The sequence below is a fragment of the Salmo salar genome, chromosome 03, assembly GCF_965601325.2.
Source record: "Salmo salar chromosome 03, fSalSal1, whole genome shotgun sequence".
In the NCBI taxonomy this organism is placed as follows: Eukaryota; Metazoa; Chordata; class Actinopteri; order Salmoniformes; family Salmonidae; genus Salmo; species Salmo salar.
Window position 1 is genome coordinate 27,994,411 of NC_138293.1, and position 25,740 is coordinate 28,020,150.

At 42.4% G+C, this 25,740-nt stretch overlaps 1 protein-coding gene across 1 annotated transcript; it reads left to right on the forward strand.

The window, feature by feature from the left end:
• The first annotated feature begins 13,988 nt into the window (after positions 1-13,988).
• On the forward strand, positions 13,989-25,433 carry LOC106599302 (cullin-1). Its single transcript, XM_014190463.3, has 22 exons — positions 13,989-14,205; positions 16,204-16,559; positions 16,810-16,987; positions 17,179-17,346; positions 17,441-17,491; positions 17,618-17,708; positions 17,811-17,974; positions 18,117-18,279; positions 18,999-19,129; positions 19,275-19,382; positions 19,477-19,583; positions 19,766-19,814; positions 21,956-22,087; positions 22,310-22,427; positions 22,633-22,709; positions 22,812-22,943; positions 23,193-23,285; positions 23,583-23,630; positions 23,751-23,833; positions 24,061-24,166; positions 24,347-24,460; positions 24,717-25,433. The coding sequence occupies exons 2-22, from the start codon at positions 16,420-16,422 to the stop codon at positions 24,795-24,797; spliced, it is 2,334 nt and encodes a 777-aa protein (XP_014045938.1). The 5' UTR covers positions 13,989-14,205; positions 16,204-16,419; the 3' UTR covers positions 24,798-25,433.
• The last annotated feature ends 307 nt before the right edge of the window (positions 25,434-25,740 follow it).

Genomic DNA, 25,740 nt, shown 5'->3' on the forward strand with positions numbered 1-25,740 from the left:
GATGTCATTAATCCAATCCACATTTTTATTTATTGTCAACCACCAAAATAATGTAGTGTTAATGCCTTCAAATATTTGATTCATAGCTTTGTAGTCATCTGGAATTTCCCTGAGGATGCCAATAGCATCCATCCATCCTGGTCAAAACTCCTCCTCTGACGACTTTAGCCTCCTATAACTGGCCTCTGATGACTAATTCGACTTGGTTGGACCAATAACCCCAGGGCGCAAGCACCTAACCACCCTTTGTGGTAATTTCTGTCGTATGCGTCCTTTGCTGGTACTAGCCCCACCCTACATCAGTTATAGGTGCTGTGAGGTTAAGAATTTTCTCCTGTACTTCTAAACCTAACTCAGTCACATTAAATCTCTTCCATTGAATACAACAACAGCTGACTACCTAAAGGAAAATACTTATCTAAATAATGTATAAAAATACTACTACTGGTCAAAAGATATTCAAATAGCATAATCAGATCAAAATGACTAATCTGAACTACTCCACAAAGGAAAATTATTGTACCCTTATCGTTCTAGGAAAATAGACTTAAGGAAGCCTACCCTTAGTCTAAGGCTTTTCCCTTTCAGTCTTCTCATTGGTTCAAATTACAAATATGTCTAAGAACTTTAAACTCCATCATCATGATCAGTTATACAAATTCCCTTAAAATTAGTATTACAAATGACCTTAAATTCCCTATCCAAATGGCTTCTCAATGTGGCTGATCAGACCACAAAGGGAAGCCACTATAGAAGTCAAAGGTCATACCACCCTTTCAGAACCGTGTTTCTTACTACATTAGACAAATGAAAGCTAAGAACTTTATCTACATTTTGTATCCCAGGTTCCCAGAACATTCCCTATCAAAAGAATTTCACGTGTTTAATTAAAACTCCGAAAACAAAACTTCAACGATTCCCTGTGTGTATAACTTCTAAGATTCCATATGTGTGTATAACTTCTAAGACTCCATATGTGTGTATACCCCTTTAAGATATTGTGGCTTCTAGGTGTACAGAAGGAACACTATCAGCTCTCCAATTTAGCTTCTTGCGATACCTATCGGTTGAGGGACTGTGTTGATCTCCACTAATCATGTCTACCCAGTCTGTGATTTTCCTCCCCTGTGACACCCACTGGCCCATGTCCTCCCACCTTTCTGAGGGCTCCCTGGCGAGAGATACATGGGGGCTCCACCTTTCTCTGAACAATGTCTGGTTCTGTGGAAGTAGCTCCACTTCCGCAGCAACATGAGTGCTGTTATAATGTAACCACTTTAACCCTATAGTTCTCTCTGGGGTTTTAAGTAATGCTTCCTCATAGACAGGATCTGGACCTGGGTGTTTGTTATACCAGAGAGTACAGTGTAAGTCATCAGGAGACATTTTAATGAGTCCTGGTACTAGTTGTTCTGAGAGTTTCATCAAGGTTTTAGGAATATCTGTTATCCCCCCCTCAGCAAATCCTGACTGTACCAATAACATGGTTCCCCGTCCCCACAGACAACCATATTGTCTCGAACAATGTATGCCTTCATTCCCCTCTCAGTGGGAGTGACTGCCACATTTAGTTTCGTCATCACATCTCTGCCCAACAAGTTTACTGGGCATAGTTTAGATATTAGAACAGGGACAGTGGCTTCTCCCCCAGATGACTAATGTTTCAGGGTTATAGAAGCAGATAACCGTTCCATGAATTGATGTCCTGATGCTGACCGTACTATTATCTGTTCCCCATTACTTTTTATCCCTTTGGGAGCCTCGTCTGCACAGATTGCTGTGCGACACGCCCCAGTATCACACAGCAATTTGATTCTCTCTCCCATTACTGTTAGTGTCAAATAGGGTTTCTGTTCCTGTTGTAATGCCAAATCAATCGTAGCCAATTCAAAAACTTCAGAATCACTGTTCATAACTAAATCCTGAAAATCCTCCTTCCCCTCACTAGATTCTGCTATTCCGTTCTCTTTTGTCACCCCTAAACTGTCTCTGTCTACTGTTCCTTGGTGGGGCCTTGCAATCCTCTGCCATGTGGCCTGTTTTATTGCAGTTGTAGCACTTTCTGTCCTGGGGTTCTATCCACTTTCTACTCTCCCTGTTTCCCACTTTCTCTTTCTCCTTTTGACAATCTCGGTTATTATGTCCCGTTTTGTTACAATGTTTAAACGGTGCCCCACAATCCCTTGCATAATGCCCCGACTTCTGACAGTTGAAACATGTATTTGCCTTATTCCTATCCATATTTTCTTTTCTTTTTTCCTTGAACACAGTTACCCAGACAGTTAATGTTAGATGCTCTACCTCAACCGGTTCACTCTTTTTGCAGTTTCAGTGATTATGACCTACTTTATTGCAGTGTTTACACGGTGTCTCACAATCTCTAGCGAAATGACCCGGCTTGTTACAGTTAAAGCAGCTATTTCCCCCTTTCTTTTGACTGTCTCTATCCACTTTTCTCAATATGTTTGCTAAATCCTGTTCTCCTCTCTGTATCTCTTCCTCTCTACCTCCCTCGGCTCCCTGAGGACCAGCATATGGGGGAGGGGGTAACGGTCGGGCGGCACTTGATGTGGTTGTCTCCGTCTCACTACCACCACCTCGTTATCTGGGTTTTCCCGCCACCCCTGGTCTGCCAGGGAGGGGTACAATTTCATTAAATGTTCATTAAATTACTATCGTAGTTATTCTGCTCCTTCTCACAATCTAGAATTTTAGAAGGAGTATTCGTATGAATCCTGAATGATCTTTTATTCTATGTGTCTCCTTTTATTTTTTATTTTATTTTTTAAACTGATTCAATTACAATCTGTGTCTACTTGTTATTAATCTTTATGTGTATGCTATTTACCGTTGTTAATCTAGAATTGAAGAATAATTATTCGTATAGACCCTGACACATTGTTTATATCTCATGCGTAGACGAACCCATACCTGTCTTTTCTCGCGATTCTTGACTGAACAATATATTCCCCTCACACGCGACAAATTATCTTTTACCGTTATTAACCTAGAATTGTAGAATAATTATTCGTATGGACCCTGACACATTGCTTCTATCTCACGCGTAGACGAACCTGTCTTTTCTCGCGACTGTTGACTGAACAATATATTCACCTCACACACGACTAATTATCTTCCCAATCCATGTGTGTGTTTTTAAAATTCTGATTATAAGTCAATTTAAAACTTCTATCTGTAACTATCTTATGTATTCCCTTCTCACAATATAGAATTGTCCCTCTAGAATGATCATTCGTATGGACCCTGACACGCTGTTTATATCTCATGCGTAGACGAGCCTGTCTTTTCTCGCGACTGTTGACTGAACAATATATTCACCTCACCCGCGAACAATCATCCCAGGATAATCACTCTATCTCTCTCGAAACTTTTTCTACAGAGGTGTCTGTTGATCAGACACTAGGTCGCATACGTCTACGACTATAAGCTATTTTCCAGGGGTCGTAAAGCCCTAGTTAACAGCCTATTTTTTCTGTCGTTCCTTGCAATTATTGACTCTAATATCCTGTATCTCACTCCTTTATATTAGGTTTCCCTTCGCAATGGATAATCAGACCTAAATGGACGCCCCCTTAAAGATCTGACTATCCCCTTATGTCTGTTGACCCTTTTTTACATTATCAGGTCTCACCATAAGCGCTAGTTTAGATTTATGCAGTGGCCACAGTTGCCCAGGGTCATTATGGATCCTGTTTCGCCGTTTTTGAATTTATAACTATTTCCTGTCTTCCATTCACACAGAATACTTGGTTGCCTTTAAAACATTTTTTCTCTATGCGAACTTATAAAGACAGGTCACCAGCTATAAACTTCCCCGATTTCAGCGTCTAACACCCAGAGTACATTAAAATCCTCTAATCGCTCCTGCCTTTCACTCTCACATCAATCGCTTTTGCCTTTCACATCAATCGTTTCATCATTTAATGCCAACATACAGGTGTACTACTCATTTCATCATGTAATGCAGACATACAGGTGTATTGCTCATTTCATCATTTAATGTAATCATACAGGTGCTATTCCCCAAAACAATGAATAAAGCGCACTGACCTTGTTATTTGCAGCTGAGGTTTTAATGTTTGTAAAATCTCGTCACCGCCTCTGTCGCATACCAGTTTGCCACCAGCCTGTAAAGAACCCTCTGCAAGGGGCCAGGTCTTTGATCTACGGATATTTCATCCACCCGTGCACGGTTTCGGTGTCTTCCTGGACCGACAGGGGCAGATATTGAGATCCGGGCTCGAAGGACCAATTGTCAAAGGAATTTTCTATCCTTATGATAATAATTAACAATCAATAAGCCTTGACCAATTCCCAAGGTTTGTAAGACAATGGGTTAATAATTAGGCAAAGACTCAGCTTTCTGCAAAAGGTTCATTCGGCTTTATTCAGAGAACGTTCTGCCCAACATGCACAAAGATCTTTTTTTTATCCTCTCTCTCCGCTTACGCACACACCTCCACACCAACAGTAGATAACCTATGCACACACATACGCACAAACAGTAGGTGAACAGTATCTCTTCCTTGACCTCCCACCACTGTTCCAGCACTGCCTGTTCCTTTCCCCATAGATTAGGAGAACCTTGAAGGCTACTCCCGGTATCTCACACACACATGTCTACTGCTCCTTTGGGGCCACTAAATACACACACACACATTTCTCTCCCTCTCCATCCGCTACTAGACTTTATGGGACTAACATTCAGTACATTGATTATTCATTATCCATGCTACATAACTACTAATTCTTAATGGATTATTGATTCATTTACCTTTATTAGATAATTCTCTTATCACTTTCCCCTCTTTTCTTCTATTTTAAACCCACCTCTACCCCCTGTTTTAAGTTAATTTAATGCTGACCTGCAGTTGGCAATGTGGAACCACTGTGTTCTTTTGGCTTTGGATGTTAGGTCTTATGACCGAACAAACATAACATTTTAAGGTTTTACAGTATGGATTTTGTCTGCAGCAAGCATGCTTCTTTAGATGCTTTGCCTGCATACATTCGAACACAGTCATTATATGTAACAACATAGTTAAATAGATGGACATGTTCCCATGACCAGTTATAATAACGATTAACAAAATGTAATGAATATTTACGGTTGAACATTTGGAACTGGCTCTAATATACAGTAGGCATTTGAGATTGATGAAGTGCTGATCTTCTATAGAGCTCTATACTGAGAATAAAGGTTCTGACAGAGACTGTAGCTTCTGACCTGTAGAGTTTCTGACTGAGGGCCCCTCTTGTTCAACCCCTCAGTGCGGATTATGAAAAGGAGTCGTCCTCCAGTGAAGATGATGATAGGGACAGGAGAAGGCTAAATGATGACCTCCTGGCTGAAGTGGCTAGTTTTCAGACCGGAAAATCCTGGTAACTGGCCCTGGTGAGTCACATCATGCACAACCCACTCTGTGTCTGTCTGTTTCTCTCTCCTGTCTGTATGTCTGTCTCTCTATCTCTCTTTGTCTAGTCTCTCTCTCTCCTCTCTCTCTGGCTCTCTCTCCGTCTCTCTCTCTCTTTGGCCCTCTCTCTCTCTCTGGCTCTCTGGCTCTCCCTCGCCGACTCTTTCTGGCTCTCTCTTTCTGGCTCTCTCCCTGTCTCTCTCTTTCTCTGGCTCTCAATTAAATTCAATTCAATTCAAGTGCTTTATTGGCATGGGAAACATATGTTAACATTGCCAAAGCAAGTGTTCCCCAAGCAAGTGCTCTGTCTCTCTGGCTCCCTCTGTACCTCTCTCTGGCTCTCTCTCTCTCTGTCTCTCCCTCGCTCTGGCCTCCCCAAGAGCCAGACAGAATACCCACCAACATCACAACACCTCCACCCGTCCTCAACAAAAGGTCAGTCCAACAGTAAATATAGGTCTAACTTTGCTAATTCCCTATCCAAGAAGACAACTAGATATCAGTTAACTGCACAAGACATCAAAGCGTTACAGGTAATGATTACTGTAATATTGGATGGTAAAACCTTGTAGCTAACCGATTGTTGTCCTGTGTGGCTGTGTAAGCAGTGACTGAGCCCCCTACAGGATAACCCCATCGCTGCAGACGGTTCAGACAGACCTGCTGCCCCCCTTCCACCTGTACCAGCCCCTCGAGTGCATCTTGAAAGTGACTGAGGCCAAGCTGAATAAACTGGGCCAGAGGATCTCGGCTAAAGAGAAGGCCCAGATGCAGAATAAGATGATCCTCAATGAGCAGTTCACCAAAGAGTATATAAAGGCCTGAAGGATGACCCGGGGAAGCCCCTGCAGGCCAGCTTCGTGTCTTGGCCACCCAGCAGTCCAGACTTTAGTATGGCAGACTACCCCGACAGCTCCTGACCTGCTGAGGCTGATGGTGAGCCAGGAGCAGATGTTGGGGAAGAAGTTGACAAGACTGGCAACCAGGCCCTAGTGGCCTTCCCCGCACAGGACAACATCATGGCAGGTATGTGAGCAGTTACAGTAGAAGCTGGTTCTTCACATTCCTTAATTCTTCTATTAACAAAAAATAGGGACAGTGTTTGGTTTTCGGCAGACATAATGGGACCCATCTCGTCCAAAACGTTGACTCAAGTTTGCCAAAAAGCACCTGGAAGAATCTGGATGATTATTAAGACTCTTGGAAGAATGTTCTATGGGTAGATGAGTCAAAAGTATATTTGAATTTTTTTAGCAGACCCTCTTATCCAGAGCGACTTACAATAATGAGTGCATGGGTCCCATTGTCACTGGCGAAAACCTAACACTGCATTCCACAGTAAGAACCTTATACCAATGATCAAGAATGGTGGTGGTAGTGTGATGGTTTGGGGATGCTTTGCTGCCTCAGGACTTGCGTTAATAGAAGGATCCCTGAATTCTGCTCTGTATCAGAGAATTGTCAGGCCTTCCATCTCTGAGCTGAAGCTGAAGCACAGCTGGGTTATGCATCAAGACAATGATCCAATACACACAATCAAGTCTACATGAAAATGTCAAAAAGCAACAAATTTGAAGTTTTGGAATGGTCTAGTCAAAGATGTTGTGACTAGACTTGAAACAAGCAGTTCATGCTTGAAAACCCACATATGTCACTAAGTTAAAGTAGATCTGCATGCAAGAATAGGCCAAAATTCCTCCACAGCGATGTGAGAGACTTATCAACAAATACAGGAAGCATTTGGTTGCAATCATTGCAGTTAAAGGTGGCACAATCAGTTATTGAGTGTAAGGGGGCAAATACTTTTTCACACAGGGGAATAGGGTGTTGCATAACTGTTAATTAAATAAATCAAATAAGTATATATTTTTTGTAAACTCAGGTTCCCTTTATCTAATATTCGGGTTTGGTTGAAGATCTGATAACATTCAGTATCAAAAATATGCAAAAATACAGAAAATCTGAAATGTGGCAAATATTTTTTCACAGCACTGTATATCTGTGCCTTGACTATTAATTTTATGACATTCTCCACTGGGGCTTTATATTACTATTGAAATAAAACATACATAAAAAAAACATACATGACAAATCATGATTCTTATTTTGAAATTGGAAATGCAGGACATATTTTGGAATGAAACTTACTGTTATTTTGAAAATAAAAAATTATATAACTTTTTTTTGATTCGATAAATCAAGGTACTATTATTTTGACATTGGAAATTGCATTACTTATGTTCATGACAAAGCAAGGGACTCTTATTTTGAAATTGGAAATTGCCCAGACTTTTATTTTGGCATGACAAATCGAGGGACTCTTATTTTGAAATAGGAAATTCGATAACTTATTTTCACATTTCCAATTGAGGCTCTTATTTTGACACCTGAAATCGCAGGACTTATTTTCAAATTGGAAATGCAAGACTTTTATTTTTGCTTGACATATTTTAAAATCAGTAATGCTGGTATGACTTTTATTTTGGCATGATAAATTGGGGGACTCTTATTTTGAAGTGTGTTACATCCAGCTTATAGTTACATCCTGCTGGATGTAACACTGAGCTGGATGCTGGATGTACAGTTGAAGTCGGAAGTTTACATACACTTCAAATCAAATCAAATAAATTTTTATATAGCCCTTCGTACATCAGCTGATATCTCAAAGTGCTGTACAGAAACCCAGCCTAAAACCCCAAACAGCAAGCAAAGCATGTGAAAGAAGCACGGTGGCTAGGAAAAACTCCCTAGGAAAAACTCCCTAGAAAGGCCAAAAACCTAGGAACAAACCTAGAGAAGAACCAGGCTATGAGGGGTGGCCAGTCCTCTTCTGGCTGTGCAGGGTGGATATTATAACAGAACATGGTCAAGATGTTAAAATGTTAAAATGTTAAAATGTTCATAAATGACCAGCATGGTCAAATAATAATAATCATAGTAGTTGTCGAGGGTGCAACAAGCACGTCCGGTGAACAGGTCAGGGTTCCATAGCCGCAGGCAGAACAGTTGAAACTGGAGCAGCAGCACGGCCAGGTGGACTGGGGACAGCAAGGAGTCATCATACCAGGTAGTCCTGAGGCATGGTCCTAGGGCTCAGGTCCTCCGAGAGAAAGACAGAAAGAGAGAAAGAGAGAATTAGAGAGAGCATATTTAAATTCACACAGGACACCGGATAAGACAAGAGAAATACTCCAGATGTAACAGACTGACCCTAGCCCCCCGACACATAAACTACTGCAGCATAAATACTGGAGGCTGAGACAGGAGGGATCAGAAGACACTGTGGCCCCATCTGATGATACCCCCGGACAGGGCCAAACAGGCAGGATATAACCCCACCCACTTTGCCAAAGCACAGCCCCCACACCACTAGAGGGATGTCTCCAACCACCAACTTACCGTCCTAAGACAAGGGCGAGTATAGCCCACAACGATCTCCGCCATGGCACAACCCAAGGGGGGGGCGCCAACCCAGACAGGAAGACCACGTCAGTGACTCAACCCACTCAAGTGACGCACCCCTCCCATGGACGGCATGGAAGAACACCAGTAAGCCAGTGACTCAGCCCCTGTAAAAGGGTTAGAGGCAGAGAATCCCAGTGGAAAGAGGGGAACCGGCAAGGCAGAGACAGCAAGGGCGGTTTGTTGCTCCAGCCTTTCCGTTCACCTTCACACTCCTGGGCCAGACTATACTTAATCATAGGACCTACTGAAGAGATAAGTCTTCAGTAAAGACTTAAAGGTTGAGACTGAGTCTGCGTCTCTCACATTGGTAGGCAGACCATTCCATAAAAATGGAGCTCTATAGGAGAAAGCCCTACCTCCAGCCGTTTGCTTAGAAATTCTAGGGACAATTAGGAGGCCTGCGTTTTGTGACCGTAGCGTACGTGTAGGTATGTACGGCAGGACCAAATCGGAAAGATAGGTAGGAGCAAGCGCATGTAATGCTTTGTAGGTTAGCAGTAAAACCTTGAAATCAGCCCTTGCCTTAACAGGAAGCCAGTGTAGGGAGGCTAGCACTGGAGTAATATGATCAAATTTTTTGGTTCTAGTCAGGATTCTAGCAGCCGTATTTAGCACTAACTGAAGTTTATTTAGTGCTTTATCCGGGTAGCCGGAAAGTAGAGCATTGCAGTAGTCCAGCCTAGAAGTAACAAAAGCATGGATTAATTTTTCTGCGTCATTTTTGGACAGAAAGTTTCTGATTTTTGCAATGTTACGTAGATGGAAAAAAGCTGTCCTTGAAACAGTCTTGATATGTTCTTCAAAAGAGAGATCAGGGTCCAGAGTAACGCCGAGGTCCTTCACAGTTTTATTTGAGACGACTGTACAACCATCCAGATTAATTGTCAGATTCAACAGAAGATCTCTTTGTTTCTTGGGACCTAGAACAAGCATCTCTGTTTTGTCCGAGTTTAAAAGTAGAAAGTTTGCAGCCATCCACTTCTTTATGTCTGAAACACAGGCTTCTAGCGAGGGCAATTTTGGGGCTTCACCATGTTTCATTGAAATGTACAGCTGTGTGTCGTCCGCATAGCAGTGAAATTTAACATTATGTTTTCGAATGACATCCCCAAGAGGTAAAATATATAGTGAAAACAATAGTGGTCCTAAAACGGAACCTTGAGGAACACCGAAATTTACAATTGATTTGTCAGAGGACAAACCATTCACAGAGACAAACTGATATCTTTCCGACAGATAAGATCTAAACCAGGCCACAACTTGTCCATGTAGACCAATTTGGGTTTCCAATCTCTCCAAAAGAATGTGGTGATCGATGGTATCAAAAGCGGCACTAAGATCTAGGAGCACGAGGACAGTTGCAGAGCCTCGGTCTGACGTCATTAACATTGTTTGTCTTCAGGAAGGCAGTGAGTTGCTGTGCAACAGCTTTTTCTAAAATTTTTGAGAGGAATGGAAGATTCAATATAGGCCGATAGTTTTTTATAATTTCTGGATCAAGATTCGGCTTTTTCAAGAGAGGCTTTATTACTGCCACTTTTAGTGAGCTTGGTACACATCCGGTGGATAGAGAGCCGTTTATTATGTTCAACATAGGAGGGCCAAGCACAGGAAGCAGCTCTTTCAGTAGTTTAGTTGGAATAGGGTCCAGTATGCAGCTTGAGGGTTTGGAGGCCATGATTATTTTCATCATTGTGTCAAGAGATATAGTACTAAAACACTTTAGTATCTCCCTTGATCCTAGGTCCTGGCAGAGTTGTGTAGACTCAGGACAATGGAGCTTTGGAGGAATACCCAGATTTAAAGAGGAGTCTGTAATTTGCTTTCTAATGATCATGATCTTTTCCTCAAAGAAGTTCATACATTTATTACTGCTGAAGTGAAAGCCATCCTCCATTTGCGAAGGCTGCTTTTTAGTTAGCTTTGCGACAGTATCAAAAATAAATTTCGGATTGTTCTTATTTTCCTCAATTAAGTTGGAAAAATAGGATGATCGAGCAGCAGTGAGGGCTCTTCGATACTGCACGGTACTGTCTTTCCAAGCTAGTCGGAAGACTTCCAGTTTGGTGTGGCGCCATTTCCGTTCCAATTTTCTGGAAGCTTGCTTCAGAGCTCGTGTATTTTCTGTATACCAGGGAGCTAGTTTCTTATGACAGATGTTTTTAGTTTTTAGGGGTGCAACTGCATCTAGGGTATTGCGCAAGGTTAAATTGAGTTCCTCGGTTAGGTGGTTAACTGATTTTTGTCCTCTGACGTCCTTGGGTAGGCAGAGGCAGTCTGGAAGGGCATCAAGGAATCTTTGGGTTGTCTGAGAATTTATAGCACGACTTTTAATGCTCCTTGGTTGGGGTCTGAGCAGATTATTTGTTGCAATTGCAAACGTAATAAAATGGTTAGGTTGAAGTCATTAAAACACATTTTTCAACTACTCCACACATTTCTTGTTAACAAACTATAGTCTTGGCAAGTCGGTTAGGACATCTACTTTGTGCACACAAGTCATTTTTCCAACAATTGTTTACAGACAGATTATTTCACTTATCATTCACTGTATCACAATTCCAGTGGGTCAGAAGTTTACATACGCTAAGTTGACTGTGCCTTTAAAGAGCTTGGAAAATTCCAGAAAATTATGTCATGGCTTTAGAAGCTTCTGATAGGCTAAGTGACATCATATGAGTCAATTGGAGGTGTACCTGTGGATGTATTTCAAGGCCTACCTTCAAACTCAGTGCCCCTTCTGCTTGACATCATGGGAAAATCAAAAGAAATCAGCCAAGACCTCAGAAAAATTATTGTAGACCTCCACAAGTCTGGTTCATCCTTGGGAGCAATTTCCAAACGTCTGAAGATACCACGTTCATCTGTACAGAGAATAGTACGCAAGTATAAACACCATGGGACCACGCAGCCGTCATACCGCTCAGGAAGGAGATGCGTTCTGTCTCCTACAGATGAAGGTACTTTGGTGTGAAAAGTGCAAATCAATCCCAGAACAACAGCAAAGGACCTTGTGAAGATGCTGGAGGAAACAGGTACAAAAGTATCTATATCCACAGTAAAACGAGTCCTAAATTGACATAACCTGAAAGGCCGCTCAGCAAGGAAGAAGCCACTGCTCCAAAACTGCCATAAAAAAGCCAGACTACGGTTTGCAACTGCACATGGGGACAAAGATCATACTTTTTGGAGAAATGTCCTCTGGTCTGATGAAACAAAAATAGAACTGTTTGGCCATAATGACCATCGTTATGTTTGGAGGAAAAAGGGGGAGGCTTGCAAGCCGAAGAACACCATCCCAACCGTGAAGCACGGGGGTGGCAGCATCATGTTGTCGGGGTGCTTTGCTGCAGGAGGGACTGGTGCACTAAACAAAATCATGAGGAAGGAAAATTATGTGGATATATTGAAGCAACATCTCAAGACATCAGTCAGGAAGTTAAAGCTTGGTTGCAAATGGGTCTTCCAAATGGACAATGACCCCAAGCATACTTCCAACGTTGTGTCAAAATGGATGCTTGATGTAACGCTGAGCTGGATGCTGGATGTAACTCTCAGCTGGATGCTGGATGTAACGCTGAGCTGGATGTAACTCTCAGCCGGATGCTGGATGTAACTCTCAGCCGGATGCTGGATGTAACTCTCAGCTGGATGCTGGATTTAACTCTCAGCCGGATCCTGGATGTAACTCTCAGCCGGATGCTGGATGTAACTCTCAGCCGGATGCTAGATGTAACGCTGAGCTGGATGCTGGATGTAACTCTCAGCTGGATGCTGGATGTAACTCTCAGCCGGATGCTGGATGTAACGCTGAGCTGGATGCTGGATGTAACTCTCAGCCGGATGCTGGATGTAACGCTGAGCCGGATGCTGGATGTAACGCTGAGCTGGATGCTGGATGTAACTCTCAGCTGGATGCTGGATGTAACTCTCAGCCGGATGCTGGATGTAACGCTGAGCTGGATGCTGGATGTAACTCTCAGCCGGATGCTGGATGTAACGCTGAGCAGGATGCTGGATGTAACTCTCAGCCGGATGCTGGATGTAACACTGAGCCGGATGCTGGATGTAACTCTCAGCTGGATGCTGGATGTAACTCTCAGCCGGATGCTGGATGTAACTCTCAGCCGGATGCTGGATGTAACGCTGGGCTGGATGCTGGATGTAACTCTGAGTCGGATGCTGGATATAACTCTGTGCTGGATGTTGGATGTAAGCATTTCCTGGTAAGGTCTATAACTGTTGTATTCGGGCTCCCGAGTGGCGCAGTTGTCTAAGGCACTGCATCGTAGTGCTAGAGGCGTCACTACAGACCCTGGTTTGATCCCGGGCTGTATCATAACCGGCTGTCTTTGGGAGTCCCATAGGGCAGCGCACAATTGGCCCAGCGTCGCCCGGGTTAGGGCAAGGTTTGGCCGGGGTAGGCCGGCATTGTAAAGAAATATTTCTAAACTGACTTGCCTAGTTAAATAAAGGTTAAATAAAAAATATAATCATTAAAAAAAATTGACAAATAAAATTTGATTTGAAGTCTGAGCCGGATGTAACTCTCAGCTTGATGCTGTATGTAACTAACTCTAAGTCAGATGCTGGATATAACTGAGCTGGATGCTGAATGTTACTCTGAGCTGGACGTTGGATGCTGGATGTAACTGAGCTGGATGCTATGCAGGACGTTTTATCTCTGAGCTGGATGCTATACTGGATGTAACATCAAGCATCCAGACCCATCTCAGTGTTACAGAACTGCCAAAATCCATCTTACTCAATTTTCTCCCACTGCCAGCCTTCCTCTCATAATAACATTTGGTGGTGAGTGGAAGGGGAACCATCTAGCTGATTGTAGCCTGGTTCATCAAACTATGCCAGAGCCAGACCGGTAAAACCATATTAAAATCACAGGATGTTTTAGAATATGACGACACGAATTGTTTTCTGTTGTAGTAGGGGTATACATCATTATCAATCAGTTTTCCTTAGAAGTTTGACATTCTCACAAACCAGGCTGTGACATGGAACAAAATGGCCTTATTATCCGCCAACCGTATACGGAACGTTAAATTCCACACTCAAATTCCATGGGACATCTTTCTGTGAACGCAGATTTATAAAGTGTTATTTCTATACACTGCCGCAGCTATTGTTGTGGCAGTGAAAGTAAATAATTTAGAGGGAAAGGGGGATTTATTTTGGGAAGGGGATTTTTCAATACTCTACTCGGATTATAAACGTAGTATTTGTGTCTAATTTGCACTGTTTTCTTTGATTTGGAGCCAAGAACAAGCACTACTGCTACTGGACGATGGTAAACTAACGTCGGCTAGCTACGTTCGCTTGTTAGCTAGCTAGTACAGTAGCTAAGCATAGCTAGTTACACATATCACCAGTGAACTTTGCTATTATTGTACCTATTTAGCTAGCTAGGTTAGCTAACTGGTTATACAAAAACTGAACGCGCACTAGACTATTTTGTGTTGTGTTTATACAGTGACCACCGACTGGCTGTCTTATCTCGGCTGCCTTCTGCGAACAGCTAACTTCGCTAGCTAGCATTGCGCCCAAACAACAGGCCTCATTTCTCGCGGTGACGTTAGTTAGCTAGCTAATGTTAGTTATCTATATATCATGTTAGTACTAGCCAATGCCCTATGTTAGCTAAATAACAGTCGTCAATCACAATGTGCAGTTTGTCTTGTTATCGAGTAGTTATTTGGTGTTACTAGCTTGCTACATACACCTAGCAAATCATGCTAGCGTCAGCTAGTCCAAATCATTACTAACTGCTATTGTTGCTTACGCTTCACTGACCAGGTTAATATTAATGTACAGGTTTAGCCATGGCATGATAAAGCTAGTTAGTTACAAACTCAGAAGTTTCCCTGGATAGCTAGATCGTGCCGGAAGACTGTACAGGTGTTTATAGCCAGATAAAGTTACTGTAGCTAATGTTAGCTACAACGATGTTGCCTTTGGCTAGCTGCCTACTAGTTATCAATATTAACAGTTGTGCAACTGACAGTGAGCTATGGAGCTAGCTAACAATAGACAGAGAATAGATATGTGACGACGTATTGCAAGCCAGGCATTCCGAGATTGTCACTTAGCTGGTAGCTAACAACAATCATTTTGCCCAAACATAACGTTATTATCCCTTTGATCATGTAGCTTCCTCTTTGCTGCCAACTGTCCGAAGTTTCATTAGTTTATTTGTTGAACTGGATTAGTGTCACTGTTTGAGAACTTTGTTATGCAGCAAGCTACCTTTACTGCACATATGCTAGTTCCCTCCATCCATAGCACCCACACCACTTTGAGAGGTTAGGCTACCTCTTTCTAGTGAGTTTTCTGCGTTATCTGCATCTGTTGCCATGGTTACAGAGAGCCAACCCTGTCTCTGATAAGATTATGAATAATTGAGCCTTGACTGAAGGAGTAACAAATTATCTTGAACAGTCGGTTATTAAACGATTAAGCCCACCAGTTATGTTACCATCTCATGTTTGTCATTCATGCAAAGTGCATGCAGTGTTTCTGGATTCAAGAAAAGTCATATTCTTATTAGATACATTTGTCTCTAGTAACCAAGGATATTATCATATGGTTGTATTCTAAGACTTAGTAGAATATAAATTAACATATTTGCATACATAAACACAGTAATGAAACAAGATCAGGTTAGGCCTACATAATTTTGAAATCGTAATTCTGCGCTCTTGTCTCCTTTTTAATCATGGTTGTTTTTTTTCTTTGTAATTTCTCTACCTTCAATGTATTATTCAATTATACTTGAAGGATCTCCTTCTCCATGCCGGAAATCAGCCCCGCCATGCACATGGTAAACAGAAGCCGAGGGCAGCAGGGTTTAGGTTTCAAGCTGAAGGAAAGCCCAATCCAGTCAGCCATATTCCCCCCAGGCAGCGCTGCACTGCGGTGGACAGGCACACTTACTGACACTGTATTAAAGTTACAATATTCAGGACCAGTGAAGGTCAGGCCTCAGGCCCAGCTGCTAGGTCCTGATCAATGGGAGGCTAGAGTCCAATATAACACTGACTAGGCTAATCTCTTACAATATGTCATACATTAGCACATGTCTAGAGAGCAGCTTTGTGTGGCAGGGGAATTATTCCAATCATTTTGGTGTGTAGTGTAGTCTATAATGGAAGCAGTTTTGAAAGAGTGCATATATTGAGCTAATTTATTTTTCCAACATTTTATCTTACACTTCAGAGTCTGCACTATGTGACTTATACAAATGTGTGCTCCTTTCTTACAATGTTTTTTGTTGTGTGTGTGTTTGCAGGTCTCTTGGCAGGGTGCTCTCCTGATTTCTACTTGAAGGGGGTCTTCCAATATCGTCTGCCACTCTGAAGAGAAGACCCCACCTTGTCTTTGTTGGATTGTGGCCTCTCTCTTCATCACCTTATGGAGGAGTAGCTCTTGACAGTTTCATTACACGCGATAAAACAAAAAGTGACGCAGAGCAACTGAGAAGAGAGCAACAACAAGCAAAGAGACAATGTCATCCAACAGAAGCCAGAACCCTCATGGGCTGAAACAGATTGGCCTAGACCAGATCTGGGATGACCTGCGAGCAGGAATACAGCAGGTGTACACCAGACAGAGCATGGCCAAAGCACGATACATGGAACTCTACACGTATCCTTCCACATAGATGCACTGCGAGGCTTCTTTGACTAATGTACTTCCCGGTGTGTGTTTATTAAGGGGCATAGTTAACGGATGGTTTCTATGCCTGGTTAGTCAAACAAAATGGCGAAGCTGGAAAAAATGCATTTTGTGTTTTTATGGCACAGGTTTGCATCAGTTTGAAGCATAATTGGGGATAATCCATTTGTCAGTATTTTCAGTTTCTACATTTATGTTGTTGCCTTAACCCACCACCCAGACACGTTTATAACTACTGTACCAGTGTGCACCAGTCCAATCAGGCCCGTGGGGCAGGGCCCCCGCCATCCAAGCCCTCCAAAAAGGCCCCCACCCCAGGAGGGGCCCAGTTTGTGGGCCTGGAGCTCTACAAGAGACTCAAGGAATTCCTCAAGAACTACCTGACCAACCTGCTCAAGGTAATGCTCTTTCCTGTACCTTTTTAAATGGACTGAGGTCAATGAAGTGACTGAATTAATTGAATACTGGTTAATTCTCATAAGCCCTTTCAAAAGAGGTTAAAGGAAGCATATGAAATATCCTACCACATGTGCATGCTTATCTTTAACTAAATATCAGTCTTCTCCCTCTCTTTTCCCTTCATCTGTAGGATGGAGAAGACCTGATGGATGAGAGTGTATTAAAGTTCTACACACAGCAGTGGGAAGACTACAGATTTTCCAGCAAAGTGCTGAATGGTATCTGTGCCTACCTCAACCGGCACTGGGTCCGCCGCGAGTGTGACGAGGGGCGCAAAGGGATCTATGAAATCTACTCCGTAAGACGAAAGACAATACATTTCTTAACCCAGATCTCATCTTAGATGGTTTTCTCAACCGTATGCCTCGCCCCATGCTTTCTTCTCCTTTCAGCTCGCTTTGGTGACATGGAGGGAATGCCTTTTCAGACCTTTGAATAAACAAGTGAGTATCCCCTCCGATCAGCTGTGGAAAAGTTATTCCCAGTCTTAGTTGATTAGTGACTAGATTGTGATAATGTACATTTTGTTGAAGGCATTTACCCTACATTTATTTCCCCCCGCAACTAAGGTCACAAATGCTGTATTGAAGCTCATCGAGAAGGAACGTAACGGAGAGACCATCAACACCAGGCTTATCAGTGGAGTCGTCCAATCCTATGGTAGGTCCTGGCATATTTTAGTTGTGTGTTGGTCAACCAATCTGAAACTATTGTGCAAAATCTAATTTCATGGCGCTGACAGTGGAGTTGTGTGTCTTTTAGTTGAGTTGGGCCTCAATGAGGACGATGCCTTTGCCAAAGGCCCCACATTGTCGGTCTACAAAGAATACTTTGAGACTCAGTTCTTGGCGGACACCGAGCGCTTCTACACACGAGAGAGCACAGAGTTCCTGCAACAAAACCCTGTTACTGAGTACATGAAGAAGGTAGGTTATCAAACCTGTGCATCAAGCTAAATAGTAGCTTTATCTGTGGCTTTTGTTTAGTGTAAAAATGTTAACCGAATCCTTCTTTCTCTCTCCATCTCTATCGGTCTCCCTCTGCTCTCTTTTTCTCCCTCTGTCTCAGGCGGAGGCACGTCTTTTGGAGGAGCAGCGGAGGGTGCAAGTGTACCTCCATGAGAGCACGCAGGACGAGCTGGCCCGCAAGTGTGAGCAGGTGCTCATCGAGAAGCACCTGGAGATTTTCCACACAGAGTTCCAGAATCTTCTTGACGCTGACAAAAATGAAGGTACAGAGGAGAGTCCAGATGGCAATTGCCAGACTTGCCTTTTTGCTTTGTGTACTTTCCATAAATTTGTACACAGTGTACAAAACATTAGGAACACCTGCTCATTCCATGACAGACTGACCAGATGAAAGCTATGGTCCCTTACTGATGTCTCTTGTTAAATCCACTTCAATCAGTGTAGATGAAGGGGAAACAAATGCATTTAAAGAAGGATTTTTAAGCCTTGAGACAATTGAGACATGGATTGTGAATGTTTAACATTCAGTGGGTGAATGGGCAAGACAAAATATTTAAGTATCTTTGAACAGGGCATGGTAGTAGGTGCCAGGCCCACCGGTTTGAGTGTGTCAAGAACTGCAACATTGCTGGGTTTTTCACACTCAAAGGTTTCCGGTGTGTATCAAGAATGGTCCACCAACCAAAGGACATCCATTCAACAACTTGACACTGAAACTGTGGGAAGCATTGCAGTCAACATGGGCCAGCATTCCTGTGGAACGCTTTTGACACCTTGTAGAGTCCATGCCCTGACGAATTGAGGCTTTCCTGAGGGCAAAACTCAATATTAGGAAGGTGTTTCTAATGCTTTGTACACTCAGTGTATGTACTTCTATATGTACATTTACTGTATATGTACTTTCCATGTGAGCTTTGGCTGTGTAAATGTATGTTTGTGGTTATCACCATTTATTCTCATATATATATATCTCTCTGTGTAGACCTTGGGCGGATGTACAATTTGGTGTCCCGGATCACTGATGGGTTGGGAGAGCTGAAAAAACTCCTGGAGACGCACATATACAACCAGGGCCTTGCTGCTATAGAGAAGTGTGGAGAAGCGGCTCTCAATGTAAGAACTAGGGTGGATAAAATAGTGACATTTTTCGCATACTTTTTACCCAAAGGTTCACATCTTTATTGGATTCATCTGAGACACTCTCTCCAGTTCACTTGGGTTATCCTTGACTTTCTTGTTTTCATTTACTTCACCACAGGATCCCAAAATGTATGTCCAGACCATCTTAGACGTCCACAAAAAGTATAATGCTTTAGTAATGTCAGCGTTCAACAACGACGCTGGTTTTGTTGCTGCTCTGGACAAGGTATGGTCAAATTTGACTATATTTTGTGGTGTAAGAGGTTTTCATGTGGTGTCACGCACACTGTTGCTGTTAAGTTTGAATAGTTTTTTTCCAGGCCTGTGGACGCTTCATAAACAACAATGCTGTGACCAAGATGGTACAGTCGTCCAGCAAATCCCCAGAGCTGCTGGCTAGATACTGTGACTCTCTGCTGAAGAAGAGGTGTGTCACTCAGTCTCTCCTCTGATGCATTCACCCAACACATAACTCCAGACCCACAGTTTGATATTCAAGTCTACGCACGCTTGAGGGCAGTAGCCTGCACTCCAGTATTGCTATTGACGTTTGTTCTGAAATGGTTCACATTGACATTGATTTTAAATGAAATTCTTTATTTCGCACAGCTCAAAGAACCCAGAGGAGGCAGAGCTGGAAGACACACTAAACCAAGTGGTAAGTTGGGGGACTGCTTTTTCTCAAGTGTTCAGCTGTCACACTGGCCATGTCTGAATATCCATACTAGCGTACTACATACTTAAACTGCATATTATGCACTCATCGTCGCATACTATTCAGCACATACTGTTTAGTAAAAATGTATGCAGTATGCCACGGCCGCCATGCAGTAGCGACTCCTGACTGGCTGAGTATGTGAGGTGGGGCCGAGTGCGGGTGGATTTTTGCAAATTCAACAGACATGAGGTGCGTTCGGTTAGTTTAAACGTTTGCCACATTGCGGAATGGTTGGTACTGAAAGACACGTTTCCCAAAACGTTCTTGAACGGACTTTGAGGTACGTTTGGTGGGTGTGTCGAGGTGTGACTTGAAGCAATGAGTGACGTATTTAATGGGCAGTGGCCAGGCTGACAGCGTTCCCCAACCCACAACCCAACTCCTCACAGTTTTTCAACTGGTCGTTCAGTACGGAATCTCGTTTCCTTTCAATTGAATGTTCCAGAACGTAAACATGTACTGACCGTGGCCCTGCATCGCATTAACGAGCCTGACAATAGCTAATTTCCAATTTGCTTAATTTCTCTAAACGCTAAGTAGAGTAGGAAGAGTATAACGCTGAGTTATAGGCCTACTCAGGCTGGTTAAAGACAGACTATTACATTCAATCTTTACCGTAGCCCATATAGTCCATCTATCCTATTTATACTGAACAGAAATATAAACGCAACATGCAACAATTTCAAAGATTTTACTGTTACAGTACATATCAGTCAATTTAAATAAATTAGGACCTAATCTATGGATTTTGCATGACTGGGAATACAGTTATGCATCTGTTGTTCACAGATACCTAAAAAAAAACTGGGCCTCACAAGGAGTCTTAGGATCTCGTCACGGTATTTTTGTGCTTTCAAATTACCAATCGATAAAATGCAATTGTGTCGTTGTCCGTAGCTTATGCCTGCCCATACCATAAACCCACCACCACGGGGCACTCTGTTCAAAACGTTGACATTAGCAAACTGCTCACCCACACGACGCCATACACATGGTCTGTGGTTGTGAGACTGGTTGGAATTACTGCCAAATTCTCTAAAACTGTGTTGGAGGCGGCTTATGGTAGAGAAATGAACATTAAATTATCTGGCAACAGCTTTGGTGGACATTCCTGCAGTCAGCATGCCAATTGTATGCTCTCTCAAAACTTGAGACATCTGTGGCATTGTGTTGTGACAAAAATGCACATTTGAGTGCCTTTTTATTGTCCCCAACATAAGGTGCCCCTGTGTAGTGATCAATAATCATCTTGTTGATATGCCACACCTGTCAGGTGGATGGATTATCTTGGCAAAGGAGAAATGATCCCTAACAGGGAAGTTATCAAATTTGTGCACAACATTTGAGAGAAGTAAGCTTTTTGTGCGTATGGAACATTTCTGGGATCTTTTATTTCAGCTAATGAAAACATGGGACCAGCACTTTACATGTTGCGTTTACATTTTTGTTCAGTGTAAAAAGGACTGAAGACAAAAAATGATAATTTGGTTCCATTTCAGCATATTTATTAGTGAAACCAATGTGCTGTAACATATATAAATTAAATAGCCTATTACACGCACAAACTTTTCGGATGTTCAAATCAAAATGCTATTGCACAAAAAACATGGACAGCTGGACAGCAACATAATAAACTAAAGCACTGATCATTGGGAACAAGATCAGAATGACTGCTAAGGCTTGATCCATAAATAATTAATTAGGTAGCCTAGCCTACAAAACGAAAACAATCCATATGTTCAAATCAAAAGGCCTGATTAACATGACATCAACAACGCAGCCACATCCTGAGTCCCCGGTGCCATCACACTCAGAAATGAAAGGATGGTTTAGTATTTAGTTTAAAAGCTCTGACGACAGCCAAGAGACCAATAAACACTTTAATGAGAAAACACGGGCCACTGGTACTTCATCTGGTTATCTGGAGTCGACAGGATGAAAACTGGGACTTCCACAACTGCCTGCCCTTCATTACAGACCCAATCTCCTCCCCCTCCTTCAGTCTGATGTTGTATTTTAGTTGGTTTACGTGATCTCTATTCACAACTCTATATCTAACTGTTATGTGTTCTCTTCCCTAGATGGTGGTCTTTAAGTACATAGAGGACAAAGATGTGTTCCAGAAGTTCTACGCCAAGATGCTGGCTAAGCGTTTAGTCCATCAGAACAGCGCCAGTGACGATGCTGAAGCCAGTATGATCTCCAAACTGAAGGTAGTACACAACTGAAATCTTGTTCACCTCATGACAATGCCTTTAATTGCCTTGAAACACATTTGATCAGTTTGCAGATTTTATTGTGATATTGCCATTGCATTTTGATTGGTTTGTTGAATTACAATCCGTAAGATATTCTCTGGTTGCTCAGTGTTTGGACTGTGTTTTACCTGGGGTCACCCCTGTTTTAATGGTATGTCCTGCCCTCTTTCCCAACAGCAAGCGTGCGGCTTCGAGTACACCTCTAAACTCCAGCGCATGTTCCAGGACATCGGCGTCAGCAAAGACCTAAATGAACAATTCAAAAAGCACCTCACCAACTCTGAGCCTTTGGACTGTGAGTATAATGTGACTAATGAGCAAAAGGAGAGTTTCCAGATTCTGGGATTCATTATGACAGAAAGGAGTTTATTGGAAACTTGGTTACTGAGATTAATCTACAGCCCTGTGTTATCCTAACCAAACTGTAAAACAAAGAATCTCTTTGAAACAAAGAACTATGGTAAGAAGATTGCTGATCTGTTTGTGTGTCTATATCCCAGTGGACTTCAGCATCCAGGTCCTCAGTTCTGGTTCCTGGCCCTTCCAGCAGTCCTGTACATTTGCTTTGCCCTCTGAGGTAAGACACACTAACGGATCTCCTCCACAGTGACTCAATTAACTGACATTGATCCCTGTTTACTCACCGTTCTCTCTTTTCTTCACTCCTTCCCTCATTCAGCTGGAGAGGAGTTACCAAAGGTTCACGGCCTTCTACGCCAGCAGACACAGCGGGCGCAAGCTGACCTGGCTCTACCACCTGTCCAAAGGAGAGCTGGTCACCAACTGCTTTAAGAACAGATACACTCTACAGGCGAGTACAGCTGTTGTCTCTCTGGTCAAATAAAATGCAATAATGTCCTTTCAGACTCTCACAAGTTGTGAATATTCATTAATCAACCAACATTGTTGAACAAACATACTGGAGCATACTGCTGTGTGCTCGCTGTCAACAAGCAAAAAATTCCACAAATCAACCATATGCATGGAGCTGAGTTGCCGTTGTATCCTGTACTGTAAGATGGTTTTGACGTATTCCCTGTTGCTCCTCCTGTCCTCCCAGGCTTCTACCTTCCAGATGGCCATCTTACTACAATACAACACTGAGGACGTCTACACAGTGCAGCAGCTCACTGACAGCACGCAGATCAAGATAGTGAGTACTGACAACTCTAAGGGATCCAGTATACCATCGAGGACCACTTTGGAAACAAGCGTTTTAATGAATACTTTCAAGTGATATCCTCTGGGTCCACATTCTACATTTGTTGTATTTGTCTGTTACTCAAAATAAATGTAATTCAAAAGATACTGTCAGACAGACCATTCTCTTTGATGGATGGTTTTTCAAATGAAGATGTTATGCTGTGATGTGTAGATATAAGCTGAAAGCAACAGCCCACTAATTTGCTTCATACATTTTGATGAAGGTTTGTTTTTTTCCCCCCAACAGGACATTTTGGTACAAGTGTTGCAAATCTTGTTGAAGTCCAAATTGCTGGTAAGTTTTGTGCCTCTTATTAGCAGTTAGACAGAAATAACTCCAGTTGATAGGGAATCACCATTCAGCACTGTAGAGTCTCTTTGAAAGTTTGGACCTAAGCCATGTTCTTTTGTCCAGGTCCTGGAGGATGAGAATGCAAATGTGGATGAAGTGGAGTTCAAACCAGACACCTTAATAAAACTCTTCCTGGGATACAAAAAGTGAGTGATGACACTCACCATGGCTGTTTCCAAATGTCACCCTATTCCCTATATTGTGCACCACGTAGGGAATGGAGTGCCATTTGGGATGTAGCCCATGTTATCAGTGTAGATCACAACTGTACAAATGGTGTAAAAAAAGATGTTCATCATTCTTATGATGTTACTGTACTGTATCGATTCCATGAACTGTTGCTGATAGCAGGTTTTGATTTTAATCTTGACAGCAAGAAACTTCGGGTGAACATTAACGTGCCAATGAAGACAGAGCAGAAGCAGGAGCAGGAAACCACTCACAAGAACATAGAGGAGGACAGGAAACTGCTAATACAGGTACACTGTCCATCAGTCCATCATCATGCTCTTCTGTTTCACTGACATTTACACACTCTCAAGCACTCGTTAACGCTCACAAAAATCGATGTTTATCATCCATCGTGCACAAATGACTGGCTCTAGTCTAGAATATTGTTGTTTAAGGCTGTTCTGTTGTATTCCTCCACCCTACTGCAGGCAGCCATCGTGAGAATCATGAAGATGCGTAAAGTGCTGAAACATCAGCAGCTCCTGGCAGAGGTTCTGAACCAGCTGTCATCCAGGTTTAAACCAAGAGTCCCCGTCATCAAGGTAAATTATGCATTAGATTAGGGAACATTAGATGGCAATTTACTTTGCGACTCCAGAGGATTTCATGGAACCACATACTGTAAATGCAACACCTGCCATGGTAGGAACGGTCTTGTTTGTCTTTCAGAAATGTAACAAATCTATACTGTGTTTTTACATTATGGTTGTTTCCTGTAGGTTTATGGAAACCACTTTCTCTATGCAACATCTGCCGTGTTAGTAATGGTAATAATGGTCATGTGTGTTTGTCTATCAGAAATGCATCGACATCCTGATAGAGAAGGAGTACCTGGAGCGTGTCGACGGAGAGAAAGACACTTACAGCTACTTGGCTTAAAACCTTGTTCTCCACCCTTCCACCTTTCTTTTTTTTAAGTTGTTTCTTGAGTAATAAACATCATTCTTTTTGACATTTGGCCAATGTTGTCAGGAATGCGAGCACCGAAGGAGAAAAATAAAAAACATAAAGAAGAATGAAAAGTCTTCTGAATCATCAAGGTGGTTGCTAAAGCTGGACTTCCCTTTAAACTCTGAGATTATGGGATAGCTGCTCGCCCAGTGTTTGTTTGAAGATCCCATCTGAACTGCTCAGGTTCGACAGATACATTTTGATATGTAAATATGGACAGAGACCTTTACCCCTTTATCTTGCAAAGTTAACATTACAAAAAACCCAATCAAAACCCTTCACACCGAGGGTTGCATGCTACTGCCTATCTGCATTTAAGGAGCAAAAAGACATAATAGGGGAGAAGCTATTAAGACACTGCTGCGTTACGTGGCAGGAGCAAATGAAGAACGTGTTTTAAAAAAAAAAGATGAGCAATTTTAGCTGCACTTCCAGAGCGCGATCTGTGTGTTTGAAAAAGGCCCTTAGAAGTGTAATCTGCATTGTTACCTGCTACCAGAAAACCATTTGTATAGTGTGGTTCACTTTTTTTTATGTGGTAAATAAAAGTTAAAGGTTTCTGTATGCCCTCTGATGGTCTTTCTTCCTTCAAAACTGATGTAAAAGTTTGGATGATATGACATTAATGGATATATACTGTGCACTGAATTTATGCTCTGTGCTCAGGCTGTCACTTTGGGGGCCAGGGCCATCATATAATTGGGGGTGTAGGCCTGCAGGAATGAAAAATCATGTCACCTGGATATTTTAAGTCAGTGCTGGTTACTTGACATTACAATCCAGAAATGACATAGCTGTTCTTCACCAGTCATTTGTTAACTGTTAAGCTCAAATAAAGCTTGTTGTCAACAGGATAAATTGGGATTTTGTG